This window comes from Xyrauchen texanus, chromosome 2 (assembly GCF_025860055.1).
Source record: "Xyrauchen texanus isolate HMW12.3.18 chromosome 2, RBS_HiC_50CHRs, whole genome shotgun sequence".
Classification (NCBI taxonomy): domain Eukaryota; kingdom Metazoa; phylum Chordata; class Actinopteri; order Cypriniformes; family Catostomidae; genus Xyrauchen; species Xyrauchen texanus.
In genome coordinates this window covers 55,089,211-55,108,002 of record NC_068277.1, presented here as the reverse complement: position 1 = coordinate 55,108,002, position 18,792 = coordinate 55,089,211, and the positions used below count along the sequence as shown (strand labels likewise).

The 18,792-nt window shown below is 40.9% G+C and overlaps 1 protein-coding gene across 1 annotated transcript; it reads left to right on the top strand.

The window, feature by feature from the left end:
* The first annotated feature begins 41 nt into the window (after positions 1 to 41).
* LOC127659836 (carboxypeptidase Z-like) lies at positions 42 to 17,344 on the top strand. Its single transcript, XM_052149788.1, has 11 exons — positions 42 to 443; positions 786 to 815; positions 2,081 to 2,455; positions 10,613 to 10,828; positions 12,295 to 12,524; positions 14,422 to 14,583; positions 14,718 to 14,870; positions 15,195 to 15,330; positions 15,989 to 16,128; positions 16,360 to 16,459; positions 16,772 to 17,344. The coding sequence occupies exons 1-11, from the start codon at positions 359 to 361 to the stop codon at positions 17,107 to 17,109; spliced, it is 1,965 nt and encodes a 654-aa protein (XP_052005748.1). The 5' UTR covers positions 42 to 358; the 3' UTR covers positions 17,110 to 17,344.
* Positions 17,345 to 18,792: the final 1,448 nt, after the last annotated feature.

Below are 18,792 nucleotides of genomic sequence, written 5' to 3'. Positions count from 1 at the left end.
ATCCTCGAACAAGTGTACAGTTTGGAGGATTTCATCATTATCCATATCCAGACTTCCCCTGGTACACCGTAAACACTGGAGTGGACGTTGGAGATAAAGTGCCGTTTACCTTCTCCAGTAGGTTACACCGAGGGTTGATAAAATGTAATGTTTTCAGCGCCAGGAATGAGGCAGCTCAACATCTTCCGCCATCTCATCGTTTCGTCTTGATGTTTTCTGCCCGCGTGCACATTCAAATTTGATAGGTGACGGAACAAAGTTCAAGCAAGGAACCCGTACATGATAAACTTTTCAGAAAGTTTTAGTTCCATTTAAAGGGACCATCGCAAGAGTGCTTCAACGAAGTCTGGATATAAAAATGAAGGCAGTTCTTACACTGAGCGTTTTTGTGACTCTGGTTCGGTGTGTGCCGTCTCGTTGCGAACCTGGCAACTATTTTCAGGGTAAGCAGTTGCTTTCACACATGCCTTTTCTACTACTATTAGGCTACTATTGAAAATATATTTAATTTCATATACTTATTCAAACTCCATATAAGTAATATACAACAGTAAATTTGGGGATTTAACAGTCTTCTTTCACTAAGATTTTGCTATGTCTAATTATTAAAACGTACATTTAAATGATACATGGAAAATGCGTTAGAACGTTGTTGTAAACGTTGTTTAAAAACACGTTGTCAATACTTGGGCAACTACAGATAATTGTTACATTAGTCGCTGCAGTAGCGCCATCAAGTGTTGCATATAAGCTATTTCACAATGACGCACTCTGTACTTTGACAGGACCATGCAAGGTTCCAGTTGAGGAGAAACGTAAGTGTCACGATTTTTGTTAAATCAAGAGCACATCAATTTAACATACAGTTAAGTGAATAAGTTTTCATGCCCTTTTGTCTCATAAGTATTCTACACACCTCAGATAATACATATACAGAATATATGTATTATCTGTAGTCAAATTGCTTCATCGGAACAGTACTAAATATTTTTATTATCCCTCTTTTTTTATTTTAATTTTTTAATAATAAACAGCAGATTCTCCAAGGGGGATGCAAACGTATGCACTCAACTGTTTGCAATAATAATTTAAAAACAAATCAATAGGAGTTCAAAGGTCACTCCTATACAAGGAGATATTTTGTTATATTAAATAAGATGAAGGCCATTTTATAGACCTTTAATCATTTGGAAAATGGTGTAGTAATTGAACTCTTCCACACACCCTCGATATTGTATGAAGAATGATACGATATTATCATCATATAAAAGGAGGTAGCAAGAAAAAAAAAACAACTCAATGTTATTTTCTATTTTAAGATGAGCTCTTTCTGCAGGATAGAACCTCAGATGACTGCCTCAATGATCTATTGCACAATGAAATATTGATATATTAATCTAAAAAAAACTGCAATGGAATAGTCTATTAAGAATATTCTAAATATACACCCAGCCTTGAGTTATTTGTTTATTAATTGTTTATACATATACAAAAACATTTTAATAAAGGTCTATATCACAGGCTGAACTCTTCACTTTAGCTCACAATCACATGACATATATCATAAGGCACACTCGAGCATGCATTATGAAGATTTTGAATTGTATGGTGTATAGTTCAGAAAAAAAGGGCAAAATAACTAATCATAACCATTGAGTCATATGGTACATGAACAACCCACTGTCATGTCTAAAGTCATTGAAAATCAATATATTTGCCACAATTGGAAATATTATCATCATATGCTCACCCTTATGTTGTTCCATGTGACTTTCTTTATTCCGTTGAACACAAAAGGAGATATTAGGCAGAAAGACCACCATTCACTTTAATTGTATGGAGAAAAAAAATGCAATGACTGAATGGTGACTGGGACTAACACACTGCCAAACATTTCCTTTTGCGTTCCATGAAGGAAAGTATGTCATCCAAGTTTGAAGCAATATGAACTCATGAATTAATTTTTGGGCAAGATATTCAATTGAAGTATTTTTTGTAGACATTACATTTAAATATACCTTTGCAACACTTGTTACACTCTGCAGACATTATAGTATGTTTGTTTTCTCTTTACTCTCAGCCAAGTGCACAGACATTGTTCTTGGATACTGTGATGACATGTCCTACACCAAGACTATTTTCCCTAACATCCTTGGGCACAAGACACGTGATGAAGCTGAGCTGAGCACAGAGTACCTGCTCTTGAGTGTGATCCATTCTTTACTGAATGGAGAGTGCAGCCCAGACATCCGCATGCTGGGCTGCTCAGTGCTCGCCCTACGTTGTGAGAAAGGAACGATCATTAAACCCTGCCGCAGCTCGTGTGAGTTAGTGCAAAAAAGCTGTGCGCATGCATTTGAGGGCATCAACATGGCCTGGCCCTATTTCTTAGACTGTGATCGGTTCTTTGTCAGTGAAGAAGAGGGCTGTTATGACCCTTTGGAAGGCCTGAGAGGTAAATGTAGTGTATACAGTGCTTACACCAGAAGCAGAATTTTTTCTTTTTCTTATAATGTTTCATTAAAACTGAATTGTAAACTTTTAACTAGGCCTTAATTTATTCATATTATTTTGATACTTTTCAAATGCCTTTTATGAATAGATTTTACAGGCTCATACTTTCAATATTAAACTATTAAAATTCTACAAATGTAAACAAATTATTAAGTTTAAAACTATAATATTTAGGGGTTGGTTAAAAATATAGTTTTTCCAATGCATCGCAATATTTGTTTGAACAATCTCGATTCTTAAATCCCAAGATCAATCTTTTACGCTTTGCGGCCACCCTCTACAATGTCAATAAATCACTCACATATGTGACTAAAAATGTATATATTTGGCAAGTGGCTGATAAAGAGTCATGTTTCACTCGCCAGTAATTGTGCATTGAATAGTATTGAAGTATATATACTGAATGTATGTCCAAGATGAGATTCACACAACCCCATTTGTCATTGAATAATGTCTCTTTTATTATCTTTTCTGTTCTTTACAGTCAGTTGTTCATCAAAAACAACAAAAAGTAAACATTTAATTCATATCATGCATAGCATGGATGAGATAAATCCATTTGAGTCTCTCTCGTTAATATGTGCTCATTTACAGACGCTCTTTACAGAAATGCCGGTTCTCTTACGAGAGGTTCTCTCGTATTGCGTAAGCTAGCTTACGCTACGGTAAAGATTCATCTTTTCTGAGATATTGAAGCCAAAAAATTATCTTTAATTTTGTATCATTTGTCAACGCAGTGCAGCAACTGCAGACCTTGAGCGGGCTAGCTAGCGAGCTCATTGGTTGCTCTGCGGCAACTGCTGCAGCCTATAGATCGAACTTGGGCGTAACTCGCGTCCAATGAGAGGCGTCGGCGCGCTATTGCATCAAAGCCCGCCAAAATGGGCATGGCTAGAGTGCATATAAGCGTAGTTCGTGAGGCTGGAACCCTGATTTTCATCTCTTCAGCGAAGCTCTTCGCATCTCTGAACTGGAAGCCGCTGCCGCTCGAGGGGCATCTAGCAAGCTTGGACAGCGCCGAAGAAGCCGGCCGTCTCCGCCACCTTCAGCCATCCTGCGAGCTACGCCATCCGGCGACGTATCCTTTTTAGAGCAAGCTAGTTCTTAACGAACTTCACAAAAGAGTAACACTTCACAAAAGAGTAACGAGCGTCTTTTTAAGATGCCTCGCACCACTTGGCGCTTCATGCCACGCCCCTCTCAGCCGGAGACCGCAACATCATCTGCGCCTCTGCCTGGGACTGGGGCATGCAGAGCTCGCCTCGCTGAAGGCGGATTCGACCTCTGCGAGGAGCTTCGATGTCGACCCCGCGGGCTCGACTCGAGCACTCAGAACCGAAGCCGCCGCCGCCTTCCGCTCGCAAGCAGGAAAAAGCGCCGCCCCAAAGGCTGCCAGAACCGGTGATAGAAGCGACTGCCTCGCCGAGCCTCTCCCTCGAAAGCATCGCCTCACCCTCCCTGCCCCCGACTCGCGAGTTGCCGCCAGCCGCCGCACTGCGCCATCTCGGAGGATCGAGGCGGAGGATAAGGGCTGTTCCATCATGGCTTCGACAGCGAGGAGTGGTCAGGCTCCCACGCCTCCTCCTCGCCCAGGAATCCAGCAGGACCCACGCCGAGTCGGCGGGGAACTAACACGCCCTCACACAGGCCGCCGACCGCCTGGGCTCGAAGTGGTCACCGCCCCTGAGCAGGCTCCCAACAGACTCGACGGCTGCTTTCTTCAGAGCCGCCGCCAGCGCAACGCCGCCTTTCTCGGCCAGGATCTGTTCCCACGCCTCCACCCTTCTCGCTCGGTGGACGGCGCCACCGAGAAGGGCTACTCCTCCATCCCCCGGTCGAGGATTCAGTAGCAGCACACCTTTGCCCGCCCTCGCGAGATGGCGGTCTAAGCCAGTGCTCCCGCCTAAGGCCTGCAGAGCGACTTCCGCCTATGTTGGCCGTGCCTATTCCCGCCGGCCAAGCCGCATCTGCTCTGCACTCCATGGCCGCCTTACAGATCCTCCAAGCGGACCTTCTTCGGGAGTGGGATGAGAAAGGCAGGCACCCAGAGGCTGTTACAGATCTAAGAAGCGCGACGGACCTCGCCCTCAAGGCCACCAAAGCTGCAGCCCAAGCTCTAGGGAAGTGCATGGCCTCGCTGACTGTGACCGAGAGACACCTGTGGCTAATGCTAGCCGACATGGGAGAAGCAGAGCGCTCCACGTTCCTCAACGCACCGCTCTCTCCGACCGGGTCTCTTCGGCTCCGCGGTGAGTGGCATTGTTGACCGCTTTCAGAAGTCCAGAAAGCCACCCAAGCCATGAACCTCTTCCTGCCGCGTCGCTTAGCTCCTCTGCAGGCCGCCCACGTGACCAGCCTCCTGCACCAGCCTCTTCACAGCGCCCAGCTCAACAAAGTCAGACTTCTCAGCGTCGACAGGGCAGCCGCCTCGATCAGGCTCAGACAGCCGCCGCAGACCGCCGCCTCGCGGGCCTCGGTCTAAGGTTGCGCTGAAACCTGAGCAACCGAAGTCCTCCTAGCCTTGTTGAAAAAACGACGGCTCAGTCCCGCCGGCCGGACCACCGTCAAAGCTTCGCCCCTGTCAGTCCCCTCTCTCAGGCTACTACAGTGGTGGATTCAGCAGCCAACAAGCCGGTGATACTGCCCGCTTGCCTGCACTCAAACTCCATTTTCACGCCGACCCAAAGAAATCTTGTAAAGAGCAAACATGCCTTATGTGTAGAAAATGTGCCCACAATCCAGTGTTCACCCCTACACACAAGCATTACACTTCCCGTGTTCCTATCAGAGCCCACTCACATAAAGCGGACACAGCCTGCTCGAGTGTTAGAGTCAATAAACGCGCCTACGAATCCGCGCTGCGCTCCTTCTCTGGCCGCTCTGTCACACGACCAGCCTTATGTGTAGAAAATGTGCCCACAATCCAGTGTTCACCTCTACACACAAGCATTACACTTCCGTGTCCCGATCAGAGCCCACTCACATAAAGCGGACACAGCCCGCCGAGTGTTAGAGTCAATAAACACGCTCACGAATACGCGCGGCGCCCATTCTCTGCCCGCTCTGTCACACGGCCAGCAAACACTTCTCTGTATGTAAGTCCCGTGCTCGTGACTATGCTCGCAAGATCACTTAACAGATGTGACTCTTTCCCCATTCACCTCAATCGGGAAGTCACTCACAGAACAGCCTGTCCCTGCTGTCTGCGAGCAGTCATGCATAAGCACAGTAAGCACGCTCACACATTCTGTTCAGCGCGCTGTGTGCAACAATCAGGGCGATTTGGCCATTCACCCTCTAGCGTTACGCTTCAAAGCGTGGGAAGCTATCCCAGGGATATCCAAATGGGTGTTAAGCACAATAAAACAGGGCTATTTGCTACAGTTCGATCGCCGCACAGTCACATACGGAGCTTCTGTCTCACAGAACAGTTCTCCTCAGCCATCTGAACAGTTTGGGTCTTGCAGTCAACTGGACCAAGAGCTCACTACAGCCCAGTCAGGCAATTTCCTTCCTTGGAATAGAACTAGACTCCGTGGCAATGACGGCTCGCTTATCTACACAGCGCGCGTGTTCAGCGACTAGCCGCGTCCTTTCAGATGAACAGCCTCACGCCTCTGAAAAAATTTCAGAGAGTGCTAGGTTACATGGCCTCAGCCGCAGCAGTACTTCAGCTAGGTTTACTTTGCATGCCCGCTTCAGCATTGGCTAAACACCGCGCGTCTCGCCGGGCTTGGGCCACAGGCCGCCAGCCGATCAAGGTGACTCAGACCTGTATTTCAGCTCTGCAGCCCTGGACAGTGGCCGAATGGTATCAGCGGGAGTGACGATGGGAGCTGTATCTCGCCGAAAAGTCATCTCGACAGACGCGCCCAACACGGGTTGGGGCGCGGTCTGTGAGGGCTCTCCGGTTTTGGCCTATGGTCAGTTCAGGAAAAGCTCCTTCACATAAATTGTCTGGAAATGATAGCGGTCGAGTACGCGCTTGTGCGCTTTCTCCTGGTCATTCAGGGTCACCACGCCCTGGTCCGCTCGACAACAGATCTGTGGTATCCTACCTAAACCGCCAGGGCGGTGTCAGATCCAGGAACCTCTTCCATCTGACCGAAACGCATACTGAGTTGGTCCCAGTGCCACCTGCGCCGCTGAGGGCGACGCACGTGCCAGGCCACCTGAACGACGGCCCAGGCAGACTGTCCAGAGACAATATTCCTCCAGGGGAATGGTCCCTGCACGCTCAAACAGTCCAGAAGTTATGGTGCATATTCGCAGAGCAGAGATAGACCTCTTTAGCGCCAGAAGAGAACTCTCACTGCCCAATATTTTTCTCGAAGCGAGGACGCGCTGGCCCAGGACTGGCCCAACCGCCCGCTTTACGCCTTCCCTCCCGCCTCGCTATTGCCACAGGTAATGCAGAGGATCAGGGAAACACGCCACTCGGTGCTCCTCATAGCCCCGCGTTGGGAGAATCAGACATGGTTCCCGGAGCTTACGCAGCTGTCACTGACAGCCGCGGCCCATCCCAGTGAGAGCAGATCTCCTCTCTCAAGCTCGCGGCACGATCTGGCATCCCCACCCAGAGCGCTGGGCGCTGCACGCGGGTGATCAACGACTACCCGTCGCTCTGCCAGAAGGGGTAATAAACACCATCATACACGCTAGAGCCCCTTCCACGAGAAGACTCTATGCGCCAAAATGGTCTGTGTTTTCAAAATGGTGCACCGACAGAGACCTGGACCCACGGACATGTGGGGTGTCGCCGCTGCTCGTGTTTTTACAAGAGCTGCTGGATAAGGGCAGATCCCCATCCACGCCAAAGTGTATGTGGCGGCCGCCGCGGCGCTCGCTGAACCCCTGCACGGCCAGTCACTGGGAAAAACGAGCTGGTCATCCGCTTCCTCAAGGGAGCTAGAAGGATGAACCCCGCGCTCTCCATCGGTTCCTATCTGGGATCTTTCTATAGTTCTCGAAACTATGAAAGCCCCCTTTCGAACCGCTTCAATCCGTGGATTTGAAATACCTTTCACTCAAAACCGCTTTTCTGACTGCCCTGTCATCAGTCAAACGCGTGAGAGACCTTCACGCGCTGTCTGTCAGCCTGCGTGTCTTGAGTTCGGACCAAGTGACTCCAAGGTCATTTTAAAGCCTAGACACGGCTATGTTCCCAAGGTGATCGGTACTCCTTTCAGAGCACAGGTCATTTCCTATCGGCGCTGCCAGCATCCGATAGCGAACGCGACGCCAATCTCCTTTGCCCAGTCAGAGCACTGAGATTGTATACTGCGCGCTCCGCCTCTTTCAGACGCTCTGAGCAGCTTTCGTTTCGCTCGAGGGCGCACCAAAGGTCTCGCCACCTCGAAACAGACACTGTCTAGATGGATAGTGGACGCTATTGCTGCCGCATACGCGTCAAAAGACCTGCCATGCCCGTTGGGCATTAGGGCTCACTCCACTAGAGGCATGGCCTCATCGTGGGCATGGTCCAGCGGGATTTCCATTCACGACATATGTGTGGCAGCGGGCTGGGCTTCCCTCCACCTTTGTCAGATTTTACAATCTGGAAGTGCCCGCCCTGCAGGCAAAACTACTAGCGGTTTAATACGCTACAGCTCCCCTGGTGAGCTGCACTGATGGGACTCATTCCACACAGACCGGCACCGCCGCTCTGCCGCTCCCTTCCCACTATGTGCTTATGTATTACACACACACTGGCCCGCACTCTTGCCGGCCAAATATTATTTCCCCACTCACAAGGGCTCCCCGGGTCCCCCACCCCGGGCTCATGCAGTGGATGCTTGAGCGCGACGGCATTGACAATGGGTTCCCGTAGCGTAAGCTAGCTTACGCTAATATGAGAGAACCTCTCGTAAGAGAACGTAATCGGTTACCTAACGTAACCTCGGTTCTCTCTAGATGAGGGAACGAGTATTGCGTAGCCGGCCGTGCTTCGCGCCACGAGCTGACTTTCGCTTCATTCAATGAAAACCAGGGTTCCAGCCTCACGAACTACGCTTATATGCACTCTAGCCACGCCCATTTTGGCGGGCTTTGATGCAGTAGCGCATGGACGCTTCTCATTGGACGCGAAGTTCGCCCAAGTTCGTCTATAGGCTGCAGCAGTTGCCGCAGAGCAACCAATGAGCTCGCTAGCTAGCCCGCTCAAGGTCTGCAGTTGCTGCACTGCGTTGACAAATGATACAAAATTAAGGAGAATTGTTTGGCTTCAATATCTCAGAAAAGATGAATCTTTCCCGTAGCGTAAGCTAGCTTACGCAATACTCGTTCCCTCATCTAGAGAGAACCGAGGTTATGTTAGGTAACCGATTCGTTATCTTAAAGAGACAGTACCGGTACGGAGTTTTAGCGTGTGTTCAAATCAATGTAAATATTTATAAATAGTACAAAAGATGCAATCAAACAATAAACATGTATCAAAAATTTACATATGCAATATAATATCATATTTATTGATTGGATACTTGGATTTATTTATTTTAAAAAAGCTAATATGTGACCAATATGATGAAAAACGAATAAAAAATATTTTGTCAAATTAACCTAGTTAGAAGGTTCCTGTATAATTAACAGCATTAGCTGGGAGAGAGTGTCTTTCATATTTAAGTAAAAGGGGCATTATAACTGAAATATACCCATATGAATCAATATGGAATCGAATAGAAATTGGAATCAAAGTGAATTGAATTGAGTTTATAAATGAATCAGAATTTAATAGAATCAGGAAATCTGTATCAATAGCCTGCCCTAATGATTATCTAAAAAAATAAATAATAATGGTTTATTAAAAGTGAAATATCAGTTTTGTGAAAGTGATTTCTATTGCGTTTACAAAAATTACAACTGTCCCACAGTTGTCATCATTTCCACCACACCATACAATTTTTTTTTTAAAGTTAGTGTGCAAAGAGCCTGCTTGAGGTGATATAAGAGACAAGCAAAGTTTGAAAAAAGATAAATTATGGTAAATATAACTTTTTTTTATCTATAATTTTGCCAAATTGTGCAGAAAGTGTGAAAACATTATTTAATTTTGTGTATTTATGATGCATTAAATGTAAGCTATGTAATTATCCTTAGCAACAATTAAAACAATTTTAATTTCCATCACCGTCATTTCCAAAACAGAATTCTATTGAACACAATACAGTATTTAAGATGACATTTTCATCTTTCAGAAAGATTTTCAGAAACAACTGAAAATATCCTGTGGCACATGTACATACACTGTTGGAAATTGTTAGTAGGCAAATTGAAAAAAATTGTGAGAGTTTGAAAAATGTTTTACCAAGACTTTACTTTCTATATGTCCACATGCAGTGCCAAAAGTGGTTGAAGTTGAAGAAATACCTTATTTACTGTTCCTGGAAATGTAACACAATGGTGTTGTGGGCTATGATGTGTGCGAATACAATAATAAATGTTAAATCAGTGGCACAATCTTTATTTTAAGGTTTTAGTTAAAGGCTTGTTTAATTTTTGGCACATGCTGTCTTTTTCTTTTACTGCAGAATTTATTGTATGCCACTGATTCCCAAAGCAACCCAAAACATAAACAGATGTTTCGCACAGCCTGTAATCTTTTTTAATTATTTCCATATCATAATGTTTCCTAGACACAGTTTTGATCAACAAAGCATTATTCTTCATCTTTGATCTTTTGGTAATTGGTCTGTGGCAACTGAGGCTACAGCAAACATTTTTCTATCTCTAACCAAGGGTGATTAGGCAGCTTGACATTTCTTAGAATTATAGAAAATGTTTACTGTGGTATTGCAGATGTTCTGCAACCTTTAGTTTAGTGTGATCACAATTAGCCTAATTAGTTGTCTTTTTCTACTTGAAAAGGTCTAAACGTTTAGAGGCTTTATTGTATTTACTTATTTTCATAGAGGATAGATTGCAGCCTTTTGATGTGAGTACTTTGTTGTTAGTTCTGATTTGGTTAGTCATATATTTGGCTTCTCATTTGAATCGAATTTGGTGTTGAAAAATGTCACACAATTTTCTGTTTGTGCTTTTCCTGTAATGAAAAGTTTATTATGGTTACAGTCACTAACATTTAGTCATTTCTCATCTGCAGAGAAGCAGGAGATGTTCATGGCTAGTGTCCCACCAGAGGATCCTTTGACAACTATAAAGTTCACCTATCACTCCATCACACAAATGTTTAATATTATGAAGATAACAGCAGCACGCTGTGCCCACATCTCCAGAACATACAGTATTGGTAAAAGTGTTGAAGGAAAAGATCTGCTTGTGATTGAGTTTTCAAGCAACCCTGGAGAACATGAACTATGTGAGTAACTTCTATCTACAGGATTAGCAAAAAAAACAGACAAAACAATTCCTTAGGGATAGTTCACCAAATAAATTTAATTCTGTCATTATTTACTCATCCTCATATTTTTTCCATATAATGAAAGTGAATGGTGACTAGAGGTCGGCCGATAGTGGATTTTGCAGATACCGATATCTCAGGTGGTGGAAAGGCAGATAACTGATTAATCAGCCGATAATTTTTTTAATACATTTTTTGAATGTACATTTTTTTCTTAGATTTCCTTACTATGATGGGCACAGATACAGAGGCTACAAGAGTGAAAAATGAATAAAATCCCAGATGCAGTTTGTTCTGCAACCAAAATCAGAGAATTTTTCATTAGATGTGGTTTTTTGATTATTATTCACAAGATATGAAGTTGGAGACATGATGCATGTGCTGACGGTGCAAGTTTTTAGTTTCATTTTCTTTTCATGCCCTTGCTTCAATTTAGATCACATGATTTATCTAATCAAAATAACCGAATTTGCATTTAAGTGAGGATGAATGTATAGATGAATATTGTTAGTCAGTGATTGTTTTTATTTCACCTCTGGGGCCACTGTTAAGAATTAAGTTGTTCGAAATGTCGAATCTTTTGGAGGATTGGCAACTATCGGCATATATTTTTGCCGATAACCGATTGTTCCAAAAAGAGATGAATCAGTAAAACCGATATATCTACTTCTACGGTCTACTTCTGATGGGAACTAAGGCTAACATTCTGCCTTTTGTGTTTCATGGAAGAAAGAAAATCCGATGTCATATGGGTTTGGAACAACATGAGAGTGAGTAAATGATGACAGAATTTTCATTTTGAGCAAATTTCTGGGGATTCTTCCACATTCTGATTTACAGCACTGAAGCTGAACATAAAATAAGAACACTGTTTATACAGTTTCAGGCAACAATTGTTTTTAATTACAGTCTCTAAACATTACCCCTTAAACATTCACACACATTTTCCTAAAGAGAAAATAAATTATCCAAAAGTTTACTGACAAATGGTGACATGGAGTTTCTGCCATGTAATTTCCAGAAATGTGTTCTTTATTGGAATTGTTTTCTCAAAGTCATTAAAGGTGCACTAAACTTTTGTCTTTGTGTCATCTGATACCTAGCAGCTTGGATGAAGAATAATTTTAAATCAATAGTTTCAGTTACAGATGCCATTGTAGAATTTTAGTTGTCACAGTCAGTCATGATTACTTTAATCAATGAATGAAAGTGTCAAATAACAGTACGGTTATTGAGATTAAGGGAGTCTTCAATTTAATGTGAGTGTTCATGATTTCCTACATATATTGCAAAATTACAATTCATATCTTTAGGAGTTCAAAGTTTTTTAATGAGGAAAAAATGACTGGGTGCACCTTTAAATCTGAACTACTACAAACAGTCCATTTACTGTACTTTTCCCTCTACTGTGTTTTTTTGGGTAGTGGAACCAGAGGTCAAATACATTGGAAACATTCATGGGAATGAGGCCATGGGCAAAGAGCTTCTGATCTATCTTGCCCAGAACTTGTGCTCTGAATACCTGCTTGGTAACAGCCGGATCCAGACTCTTATCAACACCACTCGTATTCACATCCTCCCATCCATGAATCCTGATGGATACGAGCTGGCCTCTGCTGAGGTGCAGAGTGGAAGTGATTCTGATTATGATGAGGTAAAGACAGATGAGTTGTGGGAAGTCTTGACATTATTCTTTTTCTAGAAAAGGAACATCATATAAATGTTTTATTGAAATTTAAAATATCTTAAGCATTTTGTTTTTCAGACTGATACGTTTTTTTTTTTTTTCAGATTAAATTGAATACCCTAAGCATTTTGCTTTTACAGACGTTTTCCAGTCAAGACTGAAAACACGTATATTTACCTGAATATTCTCTGAGTAGATTCGATTAGTAATATATTATAAGAAGTATTGTATTAAGTAGTATTAAGAAAGGGCAAGAATGTGCAATAGAGCAGTCAGCAGTTTTGTTTGGTGGGAGTGTGTGTGGGGGTGGGTAGTGCCTGGCTACTGCGTTCAGCAGGTTGATAGCTAAGGGGAAAAAGCTGTTCCTGAGTCTGCTAGTTCTTTTGCACTTTTAGATGGACGAGGGATATAGAGTCCATGGTTGGGATGAGAGTTTTCTTTGATGATATCTTTATAGAGTTGGCCTGGATATCTTTTAGACTGGACTAAGCACTGTACTTGCATTATGTTTTTTTCTGTTTACATCTTTTATGTATTATTTTTATTTCCTTTATTATTCTTTTTTTATTATTAAACTTTAATTAATTTTTTCTTTCTTGTTTTTTTTCCTTGTCTAAATCACTTTTTCATGTCTAAATCACTTTAAATTACCATTGTGCATGAAATGAACTTTCCCTGCCTAGAGTTTAAAATTACTCACAAAGTATAGTCAGGACATTACTAATGTAAAAAACAGCACCATCACTATTTGAAAAAATAATTTTTATCAAATCTAGACAGGCCACATTTCCAGCAGCCATCACTCAAACACCTTATCCTTGAGTAATCATGCTAAATTGCTAATTTGGTCATAGAAAATCACTTTCCATTATATCAAACACAGTTGAAAGCTATTTAATTAAATTAACCTTAACATTGTCTTTGTGTTTGTTTTTGAGTTGCCACAGTATGCAATAGACTGGCATGTCTTAAGGTCAATATTAGGTCAAAAATTGCAACAAAAAACAGCTTTCTCTAGGAACTCATCAGTAAATCATTGTTATGAGGAATGAAGGCTATACAATGCTTGAAACTGCCAAAAAACTGAAGATTTCATACAAAAGTGTACACTACAGTCTTCAAAGACAAGGACAGAAAGAGATGTGGAAGGCCAGATGTACAACTAAACAATAGGATAAGGTACATCAGAGTTTCTAGTTTGAGAAATAGACACCTCACATGTTCTCAGCTGACAGCTTCATTGAATTAAACCTGCTCAACACCAGTTTCATGTACAACAGTAAAGAGAAGACTCTGGGGTTCAGGCCTTATGGGAAGAATTGCAAAGAAAAAGCCACTTTTGAAACAGAAAAACAAAATGAAAACATTAGAGTGGGCAAAGAAACAGATATTGGACAACAGATCATTGGAAAAGTGTGTTATGGTTCTTAATCCCATTGAGCTTTTGTGGGATCAGCTAGACTGTAAGGTGCGTGAGAACTGCCCGACAAGACAGACACATCTATGGCAAGTGCTACAGGAAGTGTGGGGTGAAATGTCACCTGAGTATCTAGAAAAACAGACAGCTAGAATGCCAAGGATCTGCAAAGCTGTCATTGCTGCACATGGAGGATTTTTTGATGAGAAATAGTTTAAGATGTTCTGTAAAATAAAAATCAAACTGTAATAGTAATTTTTGATGTTATTAATGTCCTGACTATACATTGTGATCAGTTGAATGCCACTTTGGTGAATAACAGTAACAATTTCTTTCCATAAGAGCAAAATCTGTACATTATTCCAAAATGTTGGCCGCCAGTGTAAATATATACATACATACAGTATTTATATAACAACCTTCTCATTTCAAATGTGAACTATGCAGGTTGCCAGACCCAGAGTGGATTTCATCGGCCGAGCCAATGCACACAATATAGACCTCAATAGAAACTTCCCTGACCTCACCTCTATTGTCCACAACCGACTCAGATACAAACAACACCGTACTGACCACATTCCCATCCCCAATTCTTACTGGTTTGGTAAGGTAGGAGTTCACATTGTTACAAATGACATCTAAATTTTGACAGTAACAGTCACAAACACAGTTTAATGATAGATTGTTATTGTGTCAAATATAGACACAACTCCATTGTACATTGCTATGTGTGGTTTACACAGATTGCTCCAGAAACATATGCTGTAATGAAATGGATACGCTCAATTCCATTTGTCCTATCAGCTAATCTTCATGGTGGAGATCTGGTGGTCTCTTACCCATATGACCTTTCAAAACTAGAAAATAACATGTTCTCTCCCACTCCAGATGAACAGGTCAGTGCTTTTAAATTGTAATCATCTCAACTGTGCAGGTATGACTTAACAACATTGTACAGAATGTACATCTCTAGGCTAAATCTGTATTGTGCACTATAAAAAAACATCTTATATAATATTTGTTAAAGTAATAAAAAGTCTAAAACAAAGAACTACATTTCTGGCATAAATTCATTGTACATATGGTATATACGGTATACCCTGCCAATATATTGTGCACTGTCTATATTTCTTCCCTTGGCTCCAACACTCAATGTTTTTATATCCAAAGCACAAAAACAACACTTCTAAGATGTTTAGTGTGCATAATTTCACTTTCAGGTGTTTAAGAAGTTAGCCAGAACATATGCAGATGCTCATGCCATCATGTCACACAAAGACACAGGGAGGTGTGGAGGAATGTTTGCAGATAAAGGTGGCATAGTCAATGGGGCCGAATGGTATAGCATTGCAGGAGGTAAGGTTAGATGACATTACACCTGCCTTGCTTATTAAAGGAATAGTTCACCCAAAAATGACAATTCTGTAATTTAATCACCCTCATGTTGTTCCAAACCCGTAATACTTTTTTCCTTGTTGGAACATAAAACAAACTGTTAGGCAGAATTTTAGCCTCAGTCTCCATTCATTTTCATTGCATCTTTGTTTCATACAATGAAAATGAAAGGTGACTGAGGATGAACATTCTACCTAACATTTTGTTTTATGTTCTGTTCTACCAAGGAAAAGAAAATCATGTTGATTTGGATCAACATGAGGGTGAGTAAATTACAGAATTGAAATTTTTGGGTGAACTATCCCTTTAAATAAGTATGGCGAACATTTATGGTTATGAATTAATGAGCCCCCTAGTGATGTGGGGAAGTCACGAAAGTAGAGAAAGAGACATTTTTGCATGCTTTTATTACATTGGGGAGGACATTTTGAGATCTGAAATTTACAGTGTGGTTTTATAGTAGAATGACCTCTTACTGTATATGTAAAAACATTTTATTCCTCATGACGTGACACCTTTAAGAAAAGATTTTGCATGACCATAGTTGTTGGTTCACCATCTAAGCTATGTGGGTGAGTGCTTTTGAATGTTTATCATATCCTTTTTGAATCTTGTGCAGGAATGTCAGATTTCAGCTATCTCCACACAAACTGCTTTGAGATCACAGTAGATTTGGGCTGTGATAAATTTCCAGCTGAGGAGGATCTTTACACAGGCTGGCAAGAAAATAAAGAGGCTCTTTTGAGTTTTATGGAGGCGGTGAGCTCATTCTTTCTTTCAGATTAAAGAGAGAGCACATGCTAATGGAGAAACACTTGGTTCCTCAAGCCCTTTACACCGCATATGTAGTTTATATGCCTTCTGTGTGCCATTTATTCATTTTCCTCTTCAATGTGAAAAGAAAATGAACAAATGAGGAATCAATCCATTCATGCCTGTGACAGCCAGACTGAAGTGTAAATGATACACCACAAAGTGATTGTTTTACAGGTGCATCAGGGGATTAAAGGTATTGTGAAAGATGAAGATGGGAACAGGATCAAAGGAGCTACTGTGTCCGTCAAGGGGATAAGGCATGACATCAAAACAGGTGTGCCAGTCAAGCTTTTTGTTTCAGGCTCTATATGTAGGAACACATTAAATCAACTGGTAATTCAATATATTAAGAGTTAATTATTATTATAACCATCATTAATAATTGTAATTTATTGTGAAAAAAAAAAATATATATATATGATATATGATATATATAAGTATATAATTTTAAATATATTATAAAGCCTATTATTATCATCATTGATGTTGTTTTAAAGCAAATAAGCTATAACGTACATTAGGTAAATTTAAATTAGGCAGCATCACCGAATGTATGATTTTACTAATTTTCTCCTTCACTTATAAGCTGAGAATGGGGATTACTGGAGACTTCTGATGCCTGGAATCCACATCCTGACAGCCTCTGCACCAGGGTACTCCAAGGCTAGGAAAAGGGTCCACCTCCCTGCTCAAATGCAGAAAGCCGGACGTGTAGATTTTGTGCTCAAAAGGGCCCCACTAGAATCAGACATTGACACATCTGTTGATGCCTATGAGCGCTTTGACCCATTCAACCAGTTTGCTCAAGATCAAATCAGGGACCCAGTGGAGGGAGAAGAGGAGAGACAGGAAAAGCCATGGTGGTGGTCTTATTTCACACGCTCTTCTTACCAATCACCCACCTGGCTACTTAGAAGTCACTAGAGTTCCATCTGCTGGTTTGTTTAAAAACATATGGAGCCTCTGAATCTTTATTTCAGGACTTCACATTAAATCAGATTCACTATCAATAATGGTTTATAAGAAATAGTAAAAACACTTTATCAAGAGTAAAACTCTTATGTGGTTAAAGTACTTCTTGTAAAATCAAGCTTTATTGTAACATCTTTCATTAAAGACCAAAATAATTCCAAACAGTTGCTAAATATTACCTGTAATGCTTGTCAATAAATGTTTTAACATTTAAAGTTGATAAAACATTTCTGTGCTTCTTATTTTAAGGGTCTGAAAAATTGAAGTAACTGTATTCATGTTCTGAATTTGTAATGTAACATAAACTCTGCAATGTCTGTAAAGTATGAATGTCCCCAACAATAACTGAGCAACAGAGGTTATTCTAGATTTCAATCGATGTTCTTTTGATATTTAGCCTAACAGCTAAGAAAAATAATAATATATATATATAAAAGTAGCCACATTTATTTTTAAATAAATAAATGACCTGAGAAAATTAGCCTGTAATCACAAAGTGTAATTAGGGTGAATTAATATATACAATTAATTCATATATATTATATACAAAAAAATAAATAAATAAATGAGACATCAAACTCTACCTGAGCTATTTTAATAATTATACAAATTAAGTGTGTTAAAAAAAAAGTGTATTTATGTAGGCTACTTAACTCATGAATATTAATTACATTATGAACTTAACGCCTTGTTGTGCTAAAAACGCCAGAGGCAGCGTCGCAGTAATGTTACAGAACGCAAGTGTACCGGGACGCGCCGTTACTCGCCTACATGAACATGAATGGTAGGAGGAAAAAAGGGTAAAAAATGTGCGTTTGGAAAAAATTTTGTTTAACGACAGAGGTCGCTGCTGTACAAATCATAAACCAATGAAAATATCGTGGGAACGGGATAAATGTATAGCCTACTATTTAAGCCTACATTATTATTTGACTATATTTTCAACATGCCAATATCCTGACCCTATTGCATAAATACTAATATGCACATAATACATGTTTTATTGTTCTGACTCACATTCTACACACATTTAAATCACAACAGTGGCCCAGTTACTGTAGATGAGTCAGTTTTGTCTCATGATTCAGAAGGTTGAGTCAATCTACTTCAGTGGCACCGTTGTATCTGTAACATTTTCATGACTAAGCAACACCAAGCTCATGAACCTGATAATGATTCCCTCCTCTTAAGCAGTAAATCCAAGTAATGATGCAATTTTACTTAAAATGTGATAAACTTATAATCATTATGACTTGCCATTTGTTTTTAATAAAATGATCTACAGTAGCCGACTAAATTTGTGATATTTTAATCTGTTGCATTTAATTTATTTATTTTTTTAAGTAATTTTGTCATTTGTGGTAAGTACCGATAATAATCTCAGAAAAATGCACCAATGAACTGTAACACACATATATATATATAAAAAACTAACAACCTAAACTGTGCTTTTTATAGGCTGCTGTTCAAGTTGTTAAGGAAAAAATGACCAAATAATGTCTTTTGCACCTCTGAAAGTCGTCATATATTTAAATTAGGCCAATGTATTTACAGTTATTTTTTGGTACAAACTATTCTAATGTGCTAATACGTGAACTGAGTCGAAATGTAACTTTGAATTTTAAAGATTACTTT

Bases quoted from the DNA above. Each gene is read 5' to 3' on its own strand.
- LOC127659836 (XM_052149788.1), top strand. From the start codon at position 359: ATGAAGGCAGTTCTTACACTGAGCGTTTTTGTGACTCTGGTTCGGTGT. The intron at 816-2,080 runs GTAAGTGTCACG...CTTTACTCTCAG, and splicing joins GGTTCCAGTTGAGGAGAAAC to CCAAGTGCACAGACATTGTT. The intron at 15,331-15,988 runs GTAAGGTTAGAT...AATCTTGTGCAG, and splicing joins ATGGTATAGCATTGCAGGAG to GAATGTCAGATTTCAGCTAT.